We start from the raw sequence: 22,324 nt of genomic DNA on the forward strand, positions 1-22,324 counted from the left end.
AACCAGAAATGAGGAATTAGAGGCTTTTATTTTGAAATCCCAATCCGGAAACGCGAATTTCTTAATGTAGGTATTTTTACCTTAATTTCATAAACAGCTGGAACAGACAGATTACCACACGTTTTCATATCCTGCATTGAATCTCCGAAGGATCCTCTCACACTTAAACGAACAGTCGCAACAACTTTTTACTGATTTATTGATTTATTTTCGATTTTATTTGTGACTCCTGAGCCTGAGTGTGACTCCGCCCCTCGCATTCCTGTGTGTCTGGGGCTTGTGAGGAGGAGCAGCAGGAGCAAAGAAAAGGGAAGAGAGGCTGCTGGGAGCTGCCTGTGGACCCCCTGAACCAGAGAGGAGATGATAAACAACAACAACAACAACAACAACAACATCACTTCACAGCTTCGATCTGACTGCAGCTCCTCACACAACCCGCAGCTCATCCTCTGAGGCTCAACCACCCGGACGCGTTTCCTTTAGATCTTTATTCCCCTTTTTCTTCACGAGTTGTGTGGAAGTTTTTCTTCTGGCGGAGTTGCAGCTGGAGTTTGTTTCCAGTCCAGAATAATAAAATAAAGAAAAAGACCTGCTGAGTTTCTTCTGTCGCTGCTGGACGAGAGAATAAAAAGGCCACACAGAGAGAGAGAGGAAGAGACTGTGGAGGAAACCATGGAGATCCTGGATAGTAGTGAACCGTTTCTACACTGGGACAGGAACCTGAGCGAGCTGTCCGAGGCCGGAGAGATCGACTGTGCGCTCTACACCAATGTGAGTTATCGATCAGGGATGTGTGAGTGATTGATCAGGGCCCGGTGATTGGCTCTGGAGCCTATCAGTAGAAAATAATCACCTTTATCTCACTGTGATCGAGGCTCTAGTAATGTTTACTTTTCTCTGTGTGTGTGTAACCCGGCTCTCCATTCACAACCTGAGCCTTGGGGTCCTGCAAGGTGATGCAAGCCTGGTTTTTCTCTTGTTTCCTCCCTTTTATTTTCTTTTAAACACATTTTTTTAGCACATAAGCGTACATCCCAAACAATAATTTAAAGATAAGACTCAAAACTAGTCGAGGAAAAACAGTCGACTTTAGTTGTCTGACTAACAGCCCAAAACCTAAATATATTCAGTTTAATGCACTTTTTGATCATTTAAAACAGAGAAAAGTTGCACATACTCATACTTGAGGAGCTGGAAATGGAGAATATTTGGCATTTTTGCACAAATATATATTAAGTTTATATACAAACAACAAGTTAAAGTTGCGAAAAACAAATATACATCGAGAAAATCTGCAACAAACTGTTATTTTTCCATTTATCGACATTTAATCGATCGTTTGTTTGTTAAAACAACTGTCCGAAACCCAAAGATATTTGTATTTAATTCACTTTTTGATCATATAAAACAGAGAAAAGCAGCACATATTCACACTTGAGGAGCTGTAAATGGAGTATATTTGGCATTTTTGCACAAATATATCAACATTTATAATAAAAACAACAAATTAAAGATGTGAACAGCAGGCATGGAGACATTAGAGACCACTATAGGACTGCGACAAACACAAGTTCATAGAGTTCAATGTGGTGTCTTGAAATTGTGTAGTTCTGTCAAGCCAACTGGCCAAAACCTCAACTCGAATCTGTATCCCAGGGTTTCTGATGACGCTGGAGGATCAGAAGGCATTTTATGTTTTGTTTCCTTTTTTTCTGCTTGTTTTGGCTTAAAATATCTGTATTTGTCACCACTTACATGGCTGAAAAATGATGTCAGGACATTTTCCTCAAAATCCACTGGTTTCACGCTTAAAAGTTCTCACCTAAAATATCCAGTGGTTTCATGCTTGCAAATGCTGAAAGTCTGTCTCGAACAATTATCTCTTGTTAAAGAGATCTAGTGGTCATACACTTTGAAAGTTTGAAATACCATCGAGAATCAAGTATCCTGATATAAAATATCCAGTGGTTTCACGCTTACAAATGTTGGAAAACTATCTCAAACAGTGGCCTCTCACTAAAAATATTCAGTGCTTTCACGCTTGGAAAGGTTGAATTGGCGGCTCGAATGATTGTCTTGATGAAAATATCCAGTGGTTTCATGCTTACAAATGTAGAAAAAGCGTCTCGAACAGTGGACTCTCACTAAAAACATCCAGTGGTTTCATGCTTGTAAATGTTGAAAACAGTGGTCTTAAGTTACAGATATCCAGTGTTTCAGTGATTGCAAATGTTGTCTAGAGCAGTGGTCTCTCACTAGAAAAATCCAGTGGTTTCACGCTTGGAAAGGGTTATAATATCCAGTGGTTTCGGGCTTACAAATGTAGAAACAGTGACATGAACAGTGGTCCCTTGTTAAAACTATCCAGTGGTTTCACGCTCGCAAATGTAAAGACACCGCCTCGAACAGCGGACTCTCACTAAAAATATCCAGCGTTCTCATGCTTGAAAATGTTGAAATGCCAACAATAGCCTCTCACTAAAAGTAATCAGTGGTTTCACGCTCACAAATGTTGGACCACTGTCTCGAAACAGTGGTCTCTGGTTCGAACTATCCAGTGGTTTCATGCCTCCTGATGTTATTATGTCAGTATACTGCAGGAGTAGTCGACACACACGCAGCGTCTCCTCAGTAAAACGAGCCCCTCGCTCTGAATGTCCTTTCACCTCCAGTTATGTAACTCGAAGTGTGTGTTCCAGCCATATGTGTCTTTGTGGGCCGAGAGGAGAGTGTGTGTGAGACGGAGAGAGTGAGACAGAGACCCGAGTGTGTGTGTGTGTGTGTGTGTGTGTGTGTGTGTGTGTGTGTGAGGCTGTGTGTGCACGTGTGTGTGCGTTTGTGTGCTGAGACGACGGGGGGAGTGTTTGGGTTTACAGGGAAAAATCCAGCTGGCTCGCAGGATGGGAATCAGACACCACAGAGGCCTGCTGAGCCCTGAGACAACACACACACACACACACACACACACACACACTACAGACAGGTAAAGACTTGCGTTGTTGAAGTTTCAGCGTGTTCAGGCTGCGAATGTAGGTCCTTGAAACAAGTCCTGAGGCTACAGATCCTGTCAGATACCATCAGGCAGATCGGACCAGGGAGCTGCAGCTGCTTTTGCTGACTGCAGGAGTTTTTTTGTTGTTGTTTTTTTTTGGATGACAGGAAAAATTACAGGACGTTTCTGGAGCTTGACCTGCTGATCGACATTATATTTAGTTATGAGAGCAAAGAGAGTAAAAATCACCCACATTTTAATCTTTTGCATTGCCCTTCCTCATGTAGTTTTATAGAAAATGACATTATCGACACATCATATCTTAACTACCTGTCGATATATGGACGTGACCTCTGCCATTTTTGTTGACCTCGATATTGCCTGTTGTGTTGAGATTCAGTTTTTGTTAACAAAGCCTGAAAGTCCATTTCCTTTGTGTGGTTTTATTTAATTTTTGTTTTATTCATTTAGAATATTTCAATATTGTGCTTTTGGGTTGTACTTGCATTATGCTTCTATTATATCATCAGTATATCAGTAACACGAATTGATCTTAACATGACAAAAGTAGTGCTGATTGCAATCGTGTCCGGGACAATATTTCATCCAAGTGAGCAGTTATTGTGAAAGAGAAGTAGTGCGATGATCAGACATGTTTCAAACAGCTCAGTCAGATTATCTCAACAACTTTCACAATAAAACAGAGACTTCTCTACTTGTTTGGCAGAACAGGAGGCTATGCATGATGAATTCACCACATAAACCACATACGTTATTGTACATTAGCTGCTTCTAATAACACAAACCTGTTTGTATTAGCACTGACTTGAACCAGAGTTCCTCTCCACATGTTTGATTAGTCGTCAAACATAAAGCCTTTCACTCTCCCTGCCACCTACAGCACACAAAGACCGGGTTGTGTAAAGATGTTAGAGAGGTGAATATTCTATATATAGTAAGGCATGAATAGTATGAGTGTGTGAGTGTGTGTGTGTGTGTGTGTGTGTGTGAGTGTGTGTGTGTGTGAGGGGTGGGGGATGCATGAATGTGAAGACTGCAGTGTTTGAATCTCAGGCAGCCCGAGCAGCAGACTGGAGTCTTTGTTGGGTCGAGTCTCACTCTCACTCTGCCTCCGCGGGGGTCTGTTGACATTGGATTCCTCACAACAATGTAAACCCTCTCAGTCGGTAGCATGTGTGGGATCCTCAAGCCTGACGCCTGCGTCTGCCGTCACCGTCCTCTGCTGCACGAATGCCTTTATTATCGGGATCAAGTTCCTCAGGTTTTAGAAAAGTGACGTTTGCATCGGTATGAAGGTGGAGTCGCCTTTCAAAACAATCCTCTTTGACGTCGTATGAAGGAATAGTCGATGTTTGCGTGATATGATTTATATCTACGTCAGGGGAGGAGAAACAAGCTGTGCAGCTGTAACATCTGGCGTTCATATGATGTTGTAACTGATGGGAAACATCGATGGGAGTGTTAATATTCTTTATGACACTCTGGAAGATCTCGTCAGTCCTGTTTTTGTGCTGAAGTTTCTCTCTTATGATTTGATCAGACTGAAAACCCAAACTTGTAAATGATAACGCGTTAATCGACATGAATAAATGCACAGCTGTTTGTTCGGTATGTCTTGGATTCTTGGACTCCCATTTTAACCTGTAGATCTTCATAGTCCATCTACATTGACTGATGGATGAGTCTTGTGTAAGAAAAATACCACGTTTTCAGAGCACGTGACTCATTTTCACCCTGAATCATTAGATGTGTTCACTGACGCACCAATATTCACTGTTTTTGCTCTGTTTTTGGTCTCCACCTCCAAATTCTGAGGGAAATATTTGGCGTTACAGTAAAGTTACAGGATACAATACCAAGACAATAAGCTGGAAGAAGTTAAAACGCGAGCTGCAGATTTGGTTGATGAGGGTTTGTTGTTTCTTAGAAAGAAAGTTACTTATACGGTAAGTTACAGATGGATACGTAGTCGGAGGAATCAAAGATACACCATCTTGTCCGAGGTGTTTATAACAGAGCTGCAAAGAAAGTCAGTCACCGACTATTTTGGATAATTGTCTCATTTTCTGGTTCCAGCATCTTTAATGTGAGGATTTGCTGTTTTTTTATGACAGTAAAGGAAGAGTTTTTAGGTTTTGGGCTGTTGTTTGGACAAAGAGAAGCAGTTTCAAGACGTCACGGTGAGCTCTGGGAAAAAAGTGATGAGCATTTTTCACATTTTTTGTCAACAATTAACCGTGGAAATAACGACCGGGTGCAGCAAAAATGGTTAAAGACGACAACTTGAACAGCAGGTATACGATGAATGTGGATGTGCAGCAGTCAGTAAAGCCACTTTATACTGGAGGTGGAGTAGATTTTTAATAAAAGATAAAGGTCAGCAGCACAGAGAGAGACGGAGCGTAAAGGACACGGATCGGATTTCTGTCAGACAGTTCTGGAAACAGACAGACAGACAGAGCGAGAGTGTACCCTTAAATTTAAATGCTATTTCATGCACATGCACATACTTTAAAAAAACCTTGGCGTGGTGTTCAACACATGGTGTACTCGCTGCTCCTGCGGTGAAGAGGAAAAAGACCAACGTGCAGAGGAAGAGAGTGTATTTGCAGTGCACATGCTCCGGGGTTTTCCTTACATAACACACAGCATGCCTGCAGTTAAAGCCTCGCTTCTTTCTCCGCTATCGAACCCAACTCTTTTATAAATATGCATGATGGCCGTGAGAGCTCGGCACACGCCCAGCATAAAGTCATTTTATTTCAAGAGCAAACACACACATTCAAACAGCTTGATCCATGTGCCCACAGTGCAGAGCCTGTTCTCCGTCGGGGCAGGGCATCCTGCTCGCTGTAGTGGCCTCTCTCTGAATGGTCCGTGTGTCTGTAGGGAGAGACACACACACACACACACACACACACACACACACACTCACCCAGCAGCTCCATTATATTAGATAATGAATAAATGACGACATAATTTCACAACTAGTCGCATTTTATTGCCCATCAGAGGTCACGTTTGTGTTTCAGTTTCAGAGTCGCCGGTGTGTCTGTCTGTAGCTCAGCTGAAGGAACACACCTGTGTATGATAATGAAGCTGCAGTGTTATTATTGCAGGTGTGGAGCCGGATCTTCAGGTCGGTCCAACAGCATATTACGACTCTGTGGCTCTGTTTAAGATACAAATAGAAAGATGATACAAAGAAGTAACAGACTTGATTTTCCTGCTGCTGTGTGTAGAAAAGTTTCTGGCTGTCAGTCCAACCTGAGATTAGGAAAATATTTGTGCTTTATACGCTGCATGCCTTCACAATTGCCCCGACATTACGGTGTGGTATATTTTGTGGCTTTTTCATCATGTAAATTCTCAGTTAAGTGCTCAGTCGAGATATGCAAAAGAAATATAACAAAAGAGCTGCACGCTCTTCACATGGCAGCAGTGTTACAGAAGAGTGCACACAGGCGTGAATCTTTACTTGTTGATGTCAAAAGTTGTGAACGTGTTTCAGACATTTAGTTGTTCATGGTTCGTTCCACTGACTGTGTGATCCTCTCACTTTTCCACCAGCACCAACATGCAGCTCGGCATTTTAGTGAAATTAGTTTTTCAGTGAAATGTCTCGACATGTCCTCTATCGGAGTCATGGAGTCATAAATGTGGTGCACATGCTCATCAAGATCATCACCATCTCCTCTCAACGTTTTAATTCGTCCAACCCTTCAGTTTGTGACAAAGGACTAACGACACTCCCAAGAGCCTCGACTGCACTTTTTTTTTTGCTAATTAGCACAAATTAGCATGCTAACTTTACGGCAGAGTATTGGGGCAAGGGGTGAGGAAGAAAATGAGAGTAGGGCAGTTTTTAGAATAAAGTTGAAATACATTTTTGTGATTGAAGTCAAAATGTGGAGGACTAAGGATATGCAAGCTTGAGATGCTATCCTGCTCCTCACGTCTCCTTTAAAGTCTGCTAATCTGCTTGTAAAGTTCAGAGACTTCACCATCACTTTGCTTTGGGCCTCCATGTGTTTCCACAACAGATGCACTGGGATGCATCTAGTTTTGAAGTCAGTCGTAACAATGGACGTCCACCAAAATGTGTTCTGTGACATTTTGATCAGCTTTTACTGAAGTTTACCAAAGTTTTGGGCTCTAAAGGCTTCTTCCGTGGTGTTTCCACCCTGGTCAGAATAAAATATTCTGCAGATATGACTTCACCTGTCTCAGATTTACTTCATTAATCCCTTTAAAGTTCCTTAAATCACACCCATCTTGCTGACTTTCACTCTCTGGCTTTAAAAAAAAAAGTGACAGCAGCGATCTACAGATGGTCAGCACATGGAGGACACGTTTTCCTCTTTTTCACATCTGATGCAACTTCTCCGCCGACTCTGAAAACTCAGACTGGAGCCTTTTGCTGCAGGCAGGAAGCCATTTGGGAGCAAAGCGAAGGTAGCAATCAGTGTGTGTGTGAGGGATCATTATGGAAAATCCACAGGAGCCTTCGTTCTCTGAGGCTAAACTAAATTTACCTCTTCTGTCTGTCTGTATTTCTGTCTGTCTCTTGATTCTGCATTTCCCCGTCCCCCATCTGCCCCCTCTTGTTTGGCTTAAGGCACCATGAAATGTTAAATGGCTGTGTGTGAGCTTGTGTGTGTGGTTAGCAGGGCGTGGGTTTAATATCCCTGCTTATACACCCAGCCCTAAAATGAGCCTGGAAGCAGTTTTATTTAGTTGCAGCCTGCTGAAATGCAACAAACTGACCGCTTATTCTTTCTTCTTCGGCATATAATGGAGAATAAATTAAAATATATCCATGTTATAGACTTCAAAGTGGTCGAATCAGCAGAATTTAAAAGGGATTTCTGCACAAGCTTCAGTGTTGAAACATCAAAGTGTTGAAAGCCTTTAAACGTCTTATTAAACAGCGAGGTGTACGAGCTGGGAGATCCACTCAGCTTTGATGTTTTTAATGGATCTTGCAGCTCATATCCTGACTCGTAGCTCCAAGTGTACTCTCGAGAAAGTAACCTCTCCATCCGCTGTCCGGTTAACCTTTCACCCCTCGCTCCAGCCCTCCTCCTCCTCCTCCTCCTCCTCCTCCTCCTCAGGCTGAGCTGAGAGGCAGGACGAGTCGGCTCCTGTCCAAAATGCCAGAAACTTCTTCACCGTTACGACTTCGCCTGCAAAACCGCTTATTAACCTCCTGGTTTCTCTTCCTTGCACCGGCTTTTTCAGCCTCGATTTCTCATATAAACCACTCAGAACCTACATTTTCTGCAACTGCTTTTCCCTTTGAGGCCATGTGAGGCTGAAGCTGAATGAAGTGTAATGAACTCAACACCCAGAGTACTTGTGAATACCCGTCTTGTTTTATATTTTATGTTACGAAACAATTTCCTCAGAATTTCCAGCGATTTTGGCACCATCCCCGCTACAAATCAAAAATTGAGCAACGCCTGGCCGAGTTTGTAGAGAAAGATGAACCGACCGAGGAGTACCGAGGTTAGAGAGTTTAAACCTTTTAATGCATTCTTGTTATCCTCTTGGAGAAATCTCCAGTTGGCATCAAATCAGCTCCAGACTCCCTTAAAAAAATCAGAGATTTGGGAGTTGTTGAGTCAGGGGAAACATTATGACCTCTGTGAAACACTGACCGTGACTCATTCTTAATTATTTGTCCCTGTTTGCAAATTCAGCAGATGTAATACATTAAGTTTTGACTTTCTTTGTATAAAAACATTGTTTCAGTTTGTCCTGGTTGGTCACAAGCCGGCATGTTGGATTCATACTGGATGTGATTAGATAAACGTCTTCTTCTTCTTCACTGATAAACTTCTTCGTTAAACTGCTTCAATAAACATCTTCTTCTTCCTCTTCTACGATAAACTTCTTCTTCTTCAATAAACTTCTTCGATAAACAACTTCTTCTTCGATTAACTTCTTCTCCTTCTTCGATAAACTTCTTCTGGTTCGATAAACTTCTTTTTCTTCTCCTACATCTTTCTTTGTCTCTCTAAGTTTAAACAACAGCCTATATATTATGTTTGCTAAATGATTAATGATGAGTGTTAATTTATTCCCAGACAAAAACGTTGATATTAGACGATTCTGCAAAATACTGGATTATGATCGATGAAAACGTTTCTTCTTACATCCAGTTTTTCGAACAGAAAGATTGTGTTTTTCAAGCGTATCAGGTCTTTGACAGGACTTGAACTTTCACACTAAATGTTAGCTTTAATCCGTAACGTCAACATTTTAAAACCCGGAGTCAAATTAACTTGTCTCCTCTCTTCACATTCTTCTTTAAGAGCAACTCTCCATCACACCTTTTCTCTCCTCTTACATGAACCTCTTCAGTCTGTCAGACATGAACAAACCTATTCATCCATTCAAAGTTCACTGTGTGTGTCTGTGTGTGTTTGCGTATGACTTGACATTCAAGCGTGTTTCTACTTGGCAGCTTCATCGGAGGAATTAAGATCAGCAGCGCGCCCAAACAAGTTTCCTGGAGTGTTTGCCTTTTCCAGGGATTAAAACCCTCACTATGAGGTGCTCGGCGAGACCGGCATTGACCCAGTTTTTACCCAGCATCCACAACTACGTTTGTTTTCCGACCTAAGTAACGTCTTTACTGATCTTGACAACAATTGTTTGGGGGGATAATCCTGCAGCAAACATCCAGAGAAACACAAAAGAAAGCACTCAAGAGACTCTCACTTAAAGACAGGAGCAGTTTGAAGTGATTTAGAGATGAAACCTGTTGAGGTGAAGTGATTTTAAAGTAGAGAAAGTTGATGAAAAGGAAGATTAAATGATAAAAAAAAGAAAGAAAGCTGGAAAACCTCACAGTGTGTGTGAGCAGGAGGGTGAGGGAGTTCACTACCGTGTCTGCTAATGTGTGTGTGTAATGGTACTCAATGACCGGTCAGTGTTACAGTGGAGAGATGGAAAAAGTTATGTGTCTGTGTCTGTGTGTGTGTGTGTGTGTGTGTGTGTGTGTGTGTCTGTGTGTGTGTGTGTGTGTGTGTTGACCCAGTTTACACACAGCACACACACTCAGGATGGAGAGAGAGAGAGGGTGAGAGACATCAGAAGGCAGCTGTGCTTGTCTTTGGCACAAACAGTCTCTCTGCAGCTGTGTTTGGGGACAGGAAGTGGAGTCGGACCGACACTAAGACCCAAATTATAATGAACTTAATTATAAATGATTACGGGATCATTCTGGATATTAACTAAAACACTCCCGCCGTTCCTGAGCGTTGGGAACTTTATTAAAAATATATTTACGAGATGTTTTTTTAAGCTAAAATGTGTTTATTGAACCAGACTCCTTTAAGGAATAACTCCGTACACTGGTTGTGCGTAACGTTAGCAAGTGTGCAGTGTGTGAGAGTTAGCATGAAGTCAGCGGTAAGCTAACGCTATAGCTGTAAACGTAGCAGTGCAGTGTGTGCAGCTACAGTTTTGAATGTCGGTGAATAAATGATACGACTCTTCAAGATCGAAAGCCAACTTCCTGCGTCCTGCTTGCCACCAGCTGATTACATTTTTGAGGGTTAGCTGAAGTCAGCGACACAGACTTCGCTGTTGCAAAGGCAGCGTTAGCAACATGGTTTTGAACTGTTTCAAGTCCCGGTGATGAGAGGAAACACACATCAGCGAGGGAACAGATTTTGACACAACACCGGAGCGCTCTCCATCGAACGAGTGCCGTCTGTTCACTCTTGTCGTGCCTCGGTTTCGACCACTCTCCCTCTTCACCTTCCTCGCCTCCTCTCTCAGCTGGTTCATTTCTTTTAAGCAGTTATTCCAGTTGTTCCAACGTTACGTGGGGATAGTGACCGGGAAAATTAATGCCTCTTCCTGTTTTGGTGGCAGACCGAATAGCATAATGAAAGCGAGGTTTATAGGGAACCAATCTGTATGTGGATGGGGTCATTTTTCTGCAGCCATTACACTGTACAATCATTAATTACCTCACCCACAACAAATTATCTGTTGGAAACCCTGTGGTCCATTTGGTTTGGCCCATGGTTTCATTTTTATTTCATTTACTCACGTCTTAAGCGACTGTTTTTACTTGCTGCTCTCTAATGAGTATTTAGGGCCGCAGGAATATCAGACGATACTTGTTGTTGTTTGTTGGTTTTGGTCTTTTCATGGACACTTATGTTGCTGCCAGCCATATCCTCCTAGGTATCGCAGATATAAAAGCACAATATCAGCCTAAATTAGGAGTATTTAGAAGCTGGTATGAGTCATTGTGCAACATCTGGAGGGACAGTGTGTGTGTTTGGATATTTGTGGGAAGAGTGGGGGCTGTACTCAGTGTTCGGTCATGATGACAGAGACTGGAAAGTTTGTGCCACTGTGTGTTTATATATGTGTGTGTGTGTGTGTGTGTGTGTGTGTGTGTGTATGTGTGTGTGTGTTGGGGGGAGGGATTCCTTTGGACCTCTGGGAAGCTCCACCAGCCAGACGGGGGGGATTTAACAAGAAGGGGGGACCTGGAAAGGAAAATACAGAGACCATTTTCCATTTGTCATCCTCTTGGTCTGTTTTATACCATCTCAGTCTGAGGCCTCCTGTTAATCTGTATTACTTATTTACACACACACGTGCGCTCTAATATCAGCACGGCGGGCCACTGATAACGCCTGACTTAGTGACCACTCGGTGAAGTCGACATCTCGCCGTGACGTTTTCTATTTTCAACACGCTTCCTGTCGTGCCTCAGCATAACTTCTGACTTCTTTTATTCAGGCGTGAAACATTAATGAGACTGAAAAGAGGTCAAGGGCTGTGGTGTCAAACGGGAAATGGAAATTAAGCTCTGCAACCTGGTTTGTAATGGATCTGCGGTGATTTCTGTTTGTTCGTGGGTGTGTGTGTGTTGCTGTCGTCGGCTGTGGGTGGAGGGTAAACACTTGCAGCCCTGCTGGATATCACGCCTACTGTTATTCTCTCTCACATCCTGTTGTTTACATCCGTTAACCATCTCTCCACCCCTGTTACACTTTTATTTGGAGAAAGGAGTCAAATATATGATAACATCAAGGGAGATGTTGCTATTGTTGCATATTCAGGAGCTTTAAAAAAAATATTTCATGCTATTTCTTATCGTTTTGCATTTAGAGTACATTATTTACACCCTCAGGGCTTCCATGTATTTGCATCTTGATAAAACAATACAATCATTTCAGGTTTCGCCCTCGAAGTGAAGGAGTCTGTGCACCCCTGCTTTAGTCTTGTTTTTTGGGACAAATTCCTTCCTTAGTTACTTTTCTAACTAAAGTATCTCATTAATCACTTGGCCCTTTGACTCAGCTCAGAGAAGATCTGCCTTCAGGGCTGGGTTGGATGGAGAATCCACCTCTCTGCTCAGCAGGAACAGATGTTTAATTAATCCCTCAACTAATCGGATAATTGGTCATTTTTTATCAAGAATGCCAAACATTTCCTGAGTCCAACTTCTCAGCTTTTCTTTTTTTGAAAGTGATAATAAACTGGTCGGGAAAAACAAGCCAGCTTTAATCATGTCAGGATTTCCCCTCTTAGCTAAAATCAAGCCGCAGGTTGTTTTGCTGCTTTTTCTTCCTTCCTGTTCTGTTTTTTTCCTGGTGCCTCCCTGATTAGAATAAAGGTTTGAGGATCGATGTCTTGAATCTGGGTCAGGGATTGTGTGAGCTGCGCTCGTCTCCTTGTGAGAACGAGGACATTTTTGCGCAGCGAGGTCATTCTGTCCTGGGGATTCGCCCTCCTCGGGGGAGCTCAGACATTATGGAACGAATGATGAACGAATGTGTTTGTGTGCGTCTGCATGTGGAGACAAGCAGCCAGACTGTGTTCGCACTTTGTTAGGAATGACGAGTCTGACACATAAAGCCGCCCGCTGTGAGAGCTCCAACACAGTCCAGACGTGAGGCCTTGGTGCTGGGCTCGCCTCCTGCAGATAAGACCCAGATACCCTCCAAGGCCTGCGATCTGTCTTATTATGCTGACACGGACAATAACAACGCAGCGGCAAATACAATGTGGCAGCCTCGAGTCTCAGTGCTGTTACAAGAGATGATAAGTGGTCCCAGAGTGATATATAGTCCGGTTATCTGATGCAGGCTCTGGCTCGGCTGAATAATGGTTTGAGTTGTTGTGTTGGATCCTTACGGTGCAGCTTGTGTTGGGTTTAATCACACCTATACTTATTAATATATGAGCATTGAATGTTGGACATTCGTGCTCGCCAGAAATTGAATCCTCATTATTTTCCTCTGACTTTTTAATGAAACAAATCTGACTGAAACACCCTTTTTTTGACATGTCGTTACTCAGTCTGACATCATGTCTACGTGGGCATATTTCTGTTTGGGAGAGGGTGTTATGTTGTTTTATTTTACTCTGATGAAAATATTACATATGCATTACACCATCGTACGTTCTTTCATGCCAGTGTGGTGCGTCCTGGCGCTAATGCTAGCATGGCGTGCTCAAAAGTGGAAGAAACTGACCCACAACAGTGATGAAGGCGAAGGAAAGGACGGCTCAAACTCTCGTCTCCTGACTCTGCTCCACACAACTCTTTGCACTTGCAGTTATTGAGAGTTGTGTGAAGAGCCAGTGGAGGGATCCCTGCCGCTCTGCAGATAAAGTTTCTCCACATGTTCTTCAGCTGAGTGTTAACACAGCTTGCACACATTGTTGGCATTCCTGCAGATACTCGCTGTACTTTGGCTGCAGGAAGAAATGCCGATCCTAAAACACCGTAACGACGGCGACTGAGGTTCGCGTATATGCAAATGTTTTGCCGTCTTTTATCTTGAAGTGTTTTGGGAATTTTCACCAGAGGGTCAGGATGAGCTGATTAGCTCAGAAGGCAGAGAAACTGGATCGTACAAGAACCTCAAACTGGGTGTGAGACTGAGGTCAGAGACGAATGAATGACTTTTTCTCCTTCTGTAACAAAATACCTTTCGGTAGAGCTCTGAACCAACAGGACACCGGTGGAAGAATTACTTTCCTTGTACAGAAAAGTTTTAAATTTGATTATCAGATGTGCTGTTATCGAGAGTTGTAGCTGATGTGTCTTTTCGTTTAAGGCCTCACATTCAAAGACCTGAAACTGAAATTGTTTTTTTGTTTTTTTAGCAACAAGCTTGTTTCTCTTTCATGTCTTAAAGAAACTTTGTTTCCAAAACCCTCTTCTCTGTTCTTGAACATGTATTTTATGTGTATACTTTGGATGTTTCATATTATGGCTCAAGTGTTTGGACCGAGCCTGATATAGATAGTGTTATTTCCTCCCTGTCTTTCCCAGGAAACTCCTGAGAAGTGGATATTAATCTCAGTGGGGGCTTCCCAAGTAAATAAAAAAAACAGTTACATTTTCTAAAAAGGTATTTGAAACCAAAACCAAAGGATTTAATAGAAGGAAGTGTGAACTTTGAGACATTAAACTAAAATAAAAGTGATAAAGACACCATTACAAGCAATTAGATAATAACAAGGTTATTTAATGAAACATTTGCTTCGTAAATCAGCTGTAAACAACTTTCCATGTTGCCAGGTTGTGGCAGTTGTTGACACTTTGGACATATTGTGCAATATAATCAGTGAACATTTGAATTGAAATGTTGTTTGGTTGGTTTGTTGGGCCTTGGCGGAGGTATGTGATCTACTACGTGCCATTCTAGTTGTGTATATTTTTGATATTTTGTGTTTTTCACTTCACACTTTTTCAGTTTCCTCAGGAAGTTCTGTCTTATCTTATCTTTTAATGCGTCTTTAGCTCTTTAAATCTTCAGGAAGTTTCCTCCAATGGAGACTTTAACCTTTGACCCTCTGGAATAGAGCATCTGGACCAGAGTTCACTCATTAACAACTAATTAAAATTTAAAACTGCAGACTTGAATTATTGAAAGAAACCTTTATTAATGAGCTGTTTACATTCATAATTGAAGACGACTTACTGGCTTTTGTTGACGGCTCTGAAAGCGAGAAACACCTGAGCCTTTATTAATGACTTATTAATATAAGTGAAGTCGGATTTTTCATTTTACAGTGAGCCGAATTCACTATTAGCACTTCCTGTTCACAGTGTACCCACGGATGTACAGACAACTATCGCTGGATTGCTTTGATATGGCGGTAAACTTAAAAACGTGATATTTCTTAGGCAAGTTCTGCAGATATAAGGAGCGTCTATTTTTCTGTTACTTCTAAGCAGATCTATGGATGTTTCTTAGAAAAGTAGCATGAGTTCTTGATTGGTAGCTCAGGGTTTTAAAGTACAGCAGCAGATAATGTTATATTGCAGCACAGTTTGTCTAACGGGCAGATAAATGCTCAGATATCGCTTCAAACTTTATCACAAATTAGCAACACGTGTCCAATCATAAGCAGATAACCAGCGATAGCGTAGTGGCTGATACGAGTCTACAGCAAATCAAACAGATGAGTCATTCAGTTCGTCCTGACTTAAATGTGTAAGTGTGTGTTTGCCTTTTTTATTAGTGTGTGTGCACGCTGTGTGTACACACAGATGAGTCCAGGGCAAGGTACACACACACACTGACACACACACACACTCGAGGGAGATGACCCTTGGGCCTGTGTGGGTGTCCTCAGTCTGGTCAGGTCCTTTTTTCCAGCGTGCTCTTCAACATCTGGTTTTTTGCTTTTCAGGGGAGGAGGGCGTTACATCATCAGACTTTCCTCTCCTCCTGCCTCCGAAGCTGAACCGTCTTCCCATGAAGGGTTAAAACAGACACATATCCTACTTTACAGAAGAATTACAGAGCAGAGAGGACATTCCTTCATCCCCTCGCCCACGCCCACTAATTTAGCTGCTAATTAGTGACCAACACAGCTGTGGAGGCTTTTTATCGTCAAGTCTGCCTGGTAACTGCTTGTCTAGGAAACAGGACAATTGGTCAGTTTACTCGTCAGATCATAAGAACATAAATACAAATGTATTACATGTGTGTTGGTGCCCCGTGTGAGTCTCTCGGGTTGGGTCCCAAATTTCAGTACGGTAGAAAGAGATGTCACAGTGACACCTGGTCAAACGTCAAACAGGCTTTATCTAAAAGTCAAACAGTGACGTGTGTGATGGCCTGAAGCCAGATCTCCTGCAGCAACCGCAGCTGACGTTAGCAAACCTGTATCCAGCGCTGCGCTCGTTCACGGAGAGGTGAACCCTCCTACATGAACGACGAGGCATCAACATCTTTAATTAGTTAATTAGCGTGTTGGAGAAGTTGTTGTTGGAGATAACTTGGCTTTTTTCTTCACTGTCTTGGTTGATGTTATCTTAGCATTCTTACTAGCGTTAGCCAGAACTAAGCTACTGCCAAAATTCCTTACCAACATTTACATTTTTTAATTTTATTTAATCTTTCATTTGAACATGATAACACGCTCTTGGAAGATGTTGTACATGGGGAGCACTATAATGTACCCGCTGAAAAACAGCATGGTTGTTAGCATTTAGCATTAGCATTTAGCCTAAAATACCCTGACTGTAGACTCTGATGTCATTGCGTTTTCTCCGTCATGTCCTTAGTCGCCATTTCTCTGCCTCTGATTCTTCAACCGTCTTCTCTGACCTAGTTTGGAGTCTCCCCTTCATCTGTATTCATCTGATTTTCTGAAAGGGTTTTCTATCGTTGCGTGACACGGGCTTTCTGTACGCGACACACCAGAACTCGAGGGATAATCACTCTGCATTTCGTCCTCGACTTCATTAAAAGATTTAAATCTGCACTTTCAGCGAAGTTCTCTGCTCGTCTGGCGAAACGTTATTAAGAAGAATACGATGAGAATGGCCTCTTTGTTATCACCGCTGCTCCTTCAGAGTATGACCTACTGATTCTTACCCACTCGTCCCAGTTTAAAGTCCCAGTTCTCCCTGTCTGGAGGTTCTGTTCTCCAGCTGGCGGGTGTCGAGTTACATTTGGCCCTAAATAACACCTCTCTGTTGGGCTGCAGAGACAAAGAGGTTTCTGTTGTGTGTGTGATGAGTTACACCCGGCCGGTGAGCGATCCTGCGGCCCGGCCTACTGCCCTGCATCACATTTTTTTCTCTTCATACACAACCACAACCGCACACAACCGCACACTGTCACCGTGAAAATGACAGGGAGCGTATAAATCCCCGCTATGCGTCTTTGGTGTGGTTGTGTTTTCATGCAGGCACAGTTGGACCTCTCCCATTTCCTTTTCTTAAACAAAATGAGGCTTTCTGTCTTTCTTTGCGCTCATGTTGGGTTGGTTCTGTTTATTCGAGTTTTAATTTAGGATTTGAGATGATTCAGAGGTGTATTGTACCGAGTAGCAGCGCTGAGCCGTAGAGATAAAAGGCCGATGTCAAAGGTCATATAAACCACATTTGAACCCACAAAGTATGGCTTTTAAAGATGAAGTCTGTGTGTGATTACTCCTCCCTAAAAACTACACCCTCTTTTTCTTTAACCATCATGAGGTTTTCTCCTCTTTCTGAGCTGAACCCCCGCTTCTTATGTCTGATCATTTGAAATCCTGCCAAAATATCGTAATAACCTGCACATAAACCATATGATAAATAATAATTTTTCACAAAATGTGCAAAAACAAAGAGCAGTTTGAGTTTCTGATCAGATCAGAATTTCATGAATTCGAAAATCTGAATAGTTGGAAAACATTTGGCCGTCTTCTCCGAACTGTTGAGTGAAAGTTAACAACTTAACCCAACAAAAACCCAACAGCCATTCAATGTTTGGATCGTTTACAGCAGAGTCATTTGAAAGTGAGGTTTGCCCGGGGCGTCGTGCATGCAAAGGACAGCCACTGCATGAGTTGTCACTGTAAACTGTGCGAGAACGGAAAGCGTGATAGTCTGGTGCGACGACGGGAAAATCTGTTAATTGTGTTGATGGTATAATTATGATACCATAGAAATCAGAATAAATACTAGTTGGAAAACATTTGTCCTTCTTTTCTAGGCTTTTGAGACAAAGTTAGCAACTAAAAAATGTTTGGTTTTGATCATCTGTATAGCAGAATATGCTGAGCCTTTTCATGCAACCTGCAAATGTTAGCATGTATCGGCTAAGTACCTTACTAAGTATCTGACTGTAGTAACCCAGTCATACTTTCAAGACAAGTATTCATACTACATTACTTTATGGAGGTTATGGGTTATATTCAATTCTTCTTCTTCTTCTCCCCCAATACAACAGGTGTTTTTGTCATGCAAAGTGTCCTTAATTTAAATTTGATGACATTTTCCAGCCATTTTTCTTGAAACTAGAATAAATTCTTCTTTTTCTTTTTTCTTTTTTTTTTTGGGAGTTAACTTTACATTCTTAACATTTCCCCTTCGGTAGCCTCCAGTGAACAGTGGTATTTTATCCACTTGAGCTGACATTATAATTACTGTCATCATCACATCACTGTCATTGTGTGTGTGCTTTAAGATCTAAAGAGATTTAAAGATATAATAACAGCAGCAACATGTGGTTGAGGGGGGAGGCGTAAAATTTTTGGCACACGCACACATGCATCCATATCATGGTTTGTTCACGCTGATGGTTAATCTTAAGGTGGAAATGGACCCACTGGTGGATAAATGTGTAAATATTTGCCTTCCCCCCCTTGAATAGATTCACGGTATGCTGTCGCTGTTTGCATTACACACACACACAGGCCTGAATCCGGGCCATTTAGGGCAGCAGCGGTGTGTTTATGGAGTGAGGAGGTCATTTCTCTGTATGAGTGTATGAGACAAGTCAAGTCTCTCTCTCTCTCGGGCTGTAATTGAAGCCACATGCTCGGTGTTGAATGTGTCCACAGACTCGTCTTTTCTGAGTCAACGGTGCAGATTGTCTCATGTGCGTTTGATTTAAATGGTTTATTGCCTCCTCATTGGCCTTATTCTGCCTGGCAACAAAACTTTGTAGCGGCTGAAGTTACATCAGAAAGACTTTGAGGTGCTCTCGGGGCGACGAGTTCGAGTGAGGACAGGACAAAAGGTTTCATTTTGCAGGTTTTGTGCGAATGTGACACATTTAAGTTCAAGACGAATGATAATAAACATGCATCTGTGTTCGTTGTTTGGAGAGCAGCCAGGTCACAATAATGTCGTTTTAAGAAATGTACCGGCGGCATTTCTCACATGACAATCAAGATCAAGAAACTAGATAATCCTGAACAGAAACTAATAAAGAGTTGCATGCAAAAAGTGACTGCGTTAAACTTTAAAGAGGCACAAAAGTTACCCAAAATATGTGATTTACACTGCGTTTACCCATATTTACAACAGCATTGCATCAGTCATTCTCTTCTTTTAGGCTTGTCACATCCTCCAGTGTGAGGATTTCCTGTTTTGCATCTTTGTAAACTCATTTTTGTTTTGTTTTTTGGGCTGTTGGTCGAACAAAACAAGACATTTAAAGACACCATAACGGGCATCTTTTCACCTTGTCCAAACATTTTGTGGATTCATCGACTGAAAAACCTCTGGAATAAAATCTATAATGAAAATACTTGTAAATTGCTGCTTTAGGGCTCAAACGGTAATTAGAGGCCTCGACCGGTCATCCGTGAAGTACAAGTGTGTGTACCTCACACACACCGGAGATGCTGCACTGTGTGTAATCACCACATCAGCAGCAGGCTTTTGCTTTGACTGCCCTTTTTGTTTATGTTAGCCACAACACCTGAACATGGAGGGAAGATCTGCGCTCGCACTCACCTTGTTGAGAGATGGGAGGAAAAGATAGAGAGCAGGGGAAGCAGCAGGAATGTGGGGAAGGTGGAGGAAAGACGAAGGGGGGGGATGAAAGAGGAGACTGAGGGCAGAGGTAGATGTGAATGTGTCGCCACACTGAGAAACACGCACACACACAGAAAGAAAGAGGAAGATTGATCGGAGAGGTGAGATTCTCAGTGAGTTTTACAAGTTTTTAATTGGCTTCTTCAGCGTTTCCCCCGGGGGAGAGCTGAGGGGAAACTCAAAGGAAAGGTGGCAATAAAAAATTTAGCAGCCTCTAATTACAGTCAGACTGTTGAGACTCTAACTGTGTGGCTTTATTTAATTATCTGTCTGTCTCCTCCCTGACTGATATTGTGTGCTTGTATTAAATATCTCCCTTCTTTCCGTCTCCTTTTGTGCAGCACTTCTCCGAGCTCCTGGACGACCTCTCCCAGGATGCCTTGCTGGGCCAGCTGCTCAGCGACCCCTTCCTGTCCGGCGTGCGAGGCGGCGTGGAAGCCATGGAGGGCGAGGACGGAGGCGACCTGTCCCCGTCTTCCCCTCTCCCCCCGCACATCACGGCCGAGCACAGCTACTCGCTGTGCGGGGACAGCCGACCTCAGTCGCCCCTGTCGCACCTGACCGGAGAGCACGGCAGCGAAGCAGGTGAGACACAGATTAAATGTGTGACGACAACAAAGGTTTTAAAAGTGACTGAAAGCACATCTTAAAGTGTCAATGTGAGGTGTGTTGGACCAAAAATCTGTAGAAACAAAGGAGCAATGGAGCATATTTAATCTTCCAACCATTTCTGATTTTCTAAACAGTTTAAAGAGAATATAAAGTTGAACCAGTTGTGTTTTTCAGATGTTTACAAAAATGAGTCATCTTAAAATCACTAACAGGCGTCCATGTTGTCTCCTCTCCTGCAGAGTCTGATGGGGATTCAGCCGAGTGGCCCATGGAGCAGGACGAGGCCATCGACAGCCTCCTGTGTGAGACTCCCACCCTCCTCCCCACCCTCTCCCTCTCACTGTCCTCAGGGCCTCAAGCCCCCGAGGGCCCGGTTGTGGCCCCTGCTGTCGCTGTCGCTGCTGCTGCTGCCGCTGCCGCCCCGGTTCAGACCACAGTCAACAGCCACAACACAGGCAAAGGCATCAAGGTGAGAATGCGATGATGAAAACTGACACTTTTGCGTATTTTTCCGCTGAATTTCTTGTTAATTTCTGATCTTTCCTGTCACTGTTTCTGTGTTTACAGATTAAGGAGGAGAGCATCATCCCTCAGATTAAACTGGAGCCTCATGAAGTCGACCAGTTCCTCAATCTTTCACCCAAAGGTCAGAATCTGAACCGTTTCCTCTCTTCCTCTTCTGCTCGTTGTGAAATGCGAGTTATCTGATGCTACGCTGACCCCTGCAGGCCGTTTGTTCAAATACAAAGACTTTTAAAGGCCAAAGGACTCGGTTTCATGAAGCATCTTTAATCTGGATTTTCCTCACATTGATGAATCCTACATTTTCCTCCTATATTTTTTATCTTTTTCATGAATGCTTTTTCACCATTAAAAAAAATAAAGAAGAAATTGTTCTTGTTTCTCTGCACTCTGCATTTACTGCATTCAAGTCTTGAGATTCAATTAAATTATCATTATACAACCAGGATTATACAACAAAATGACAGTTGGAGCCCCTTTATGCGACTCACATTAAAAACAAAACGATATAAACTAATTAATAAATGAAATTAAAGAATTAAAATAGATAAAACAAGTGACCAGCAGCAGCAGCAGCAGCAGCAGAGCTAACCATTTAACCGCTGTGTTTCAGGTCTGGAGTCTCTGCAGATGCCTCCCACTCCTCCCAGTTCCCACGGCAGCGACTCGGAGGGCAGCCAGAGCCCCGTCCACGCCCCGCCCGGCCTGTCCTGCCCCACCTCCCCCACCAGCCCTCCTCCATCCCAGGCCAGCCTGAAGGTGTCGCCTCGCGCCGCCTCCTGCCTGTCCAACTCCCCTCTGCTCACCGCTCCTCACGTAAGTAAAATTAGAGGTCTAGAGTGAAGTTTCCTGCCTGAGGATGTCCAGAAAATCCAGATGCATGAACATTTTATGTGTCATAATGATTGACTGTCTCTGTTTGTGCGTGTAGAAGCTGCAGGGGTCGGGCCCGTTGATGCTGACTGAGGAGGAGCGTCGTACGCTGGTGGCTGAAGGCTACCCGGTCCCCACCAAACTGCCGCTCACCAAAGCCGAGGAGAAGGCGCTGAAGAAGATCCGCAGGAAGATCAAAAATAAGGTACAGATGACTGTCTGACTTATATATCGACCTCATCTTTGTGTCCGGCTGCAGCATCTACACCAGATGTCTTGAAACATCTTTAAATTGTCACAGTGGATGAAACTTGTAACACAAACACATTCCTTTGTTTTCCATCTGTCTTAGATTTCTGCTCAGGAGAGTCGCAGGAAGAAGAAAGAGTACATGGACACTCTGGAGAAGAAGTAAGTCCTCCTCCATGTTGTTTTATGCTCTTTCTGTTTGGAATAACCTCAACTCCATTATTGATTTGTCTTTCATT

General features: G+C 42.8%; 1 protein-coding gene across 1 annotated transcript in view; it reads left to right on the forward strand.

The window, feature by feature from the left end:
• The first annotated feature begins 213 nt into the window (after nucleotides 1-213).
• Nucleotides 214-22,324, forward strand: part of creb3l2 (cAMP responsive element binding protein 3-like 2) — a 27,785-nt gene continuing 5,674 nt past the window's right edge. Inside the window, exons 1-7 of the mRNA XM_073481014.1 lie at nucleotides 214-771; nucleotides 20,171-20,414; nucleotides 20,681-20,910; nucleotides 21,009-21,087; nucleotides 21,577-21,779; nucleotides 21,895-22,041; nucleotides 22,189-22,247. Of these exons, the coding sequence (XP_073337115.1) occupies nucleotides 673-771; nucleotides 20,171-20,414; nucleotides 20,681-20,910; nucleotides 21,009-21,087; nucleotides 21,577-21,779; nucleotides 21,895-22,041; nucleotides 22,189-22,247 (1,061 nt within the window). The 5' untranslated portion in view covers nucleotides 214-672. The remainder of the gene's footprint in view (nucleotides 772-20,170; nucleotides 20,415-20,680; nucleotides 20,911-21,008; nucleotides 21,088-21,576; nucleotides 21,780-21,894; nucleotides 22,042-22,188; nucleotides 22,248-22,324) is intronic.

Source organism: Pagrus major, chromosome 14 (assembly GCF_040436345.1).
Source record: "Pagrus major chromosome 14, Pma_NU_1.0".
Taxonomy (NCBI): Eukaryota; Metazoa; Chordata; class Actinopteri; order Spariformes; family Sparidae; genus Pagrus; species Pagrus major.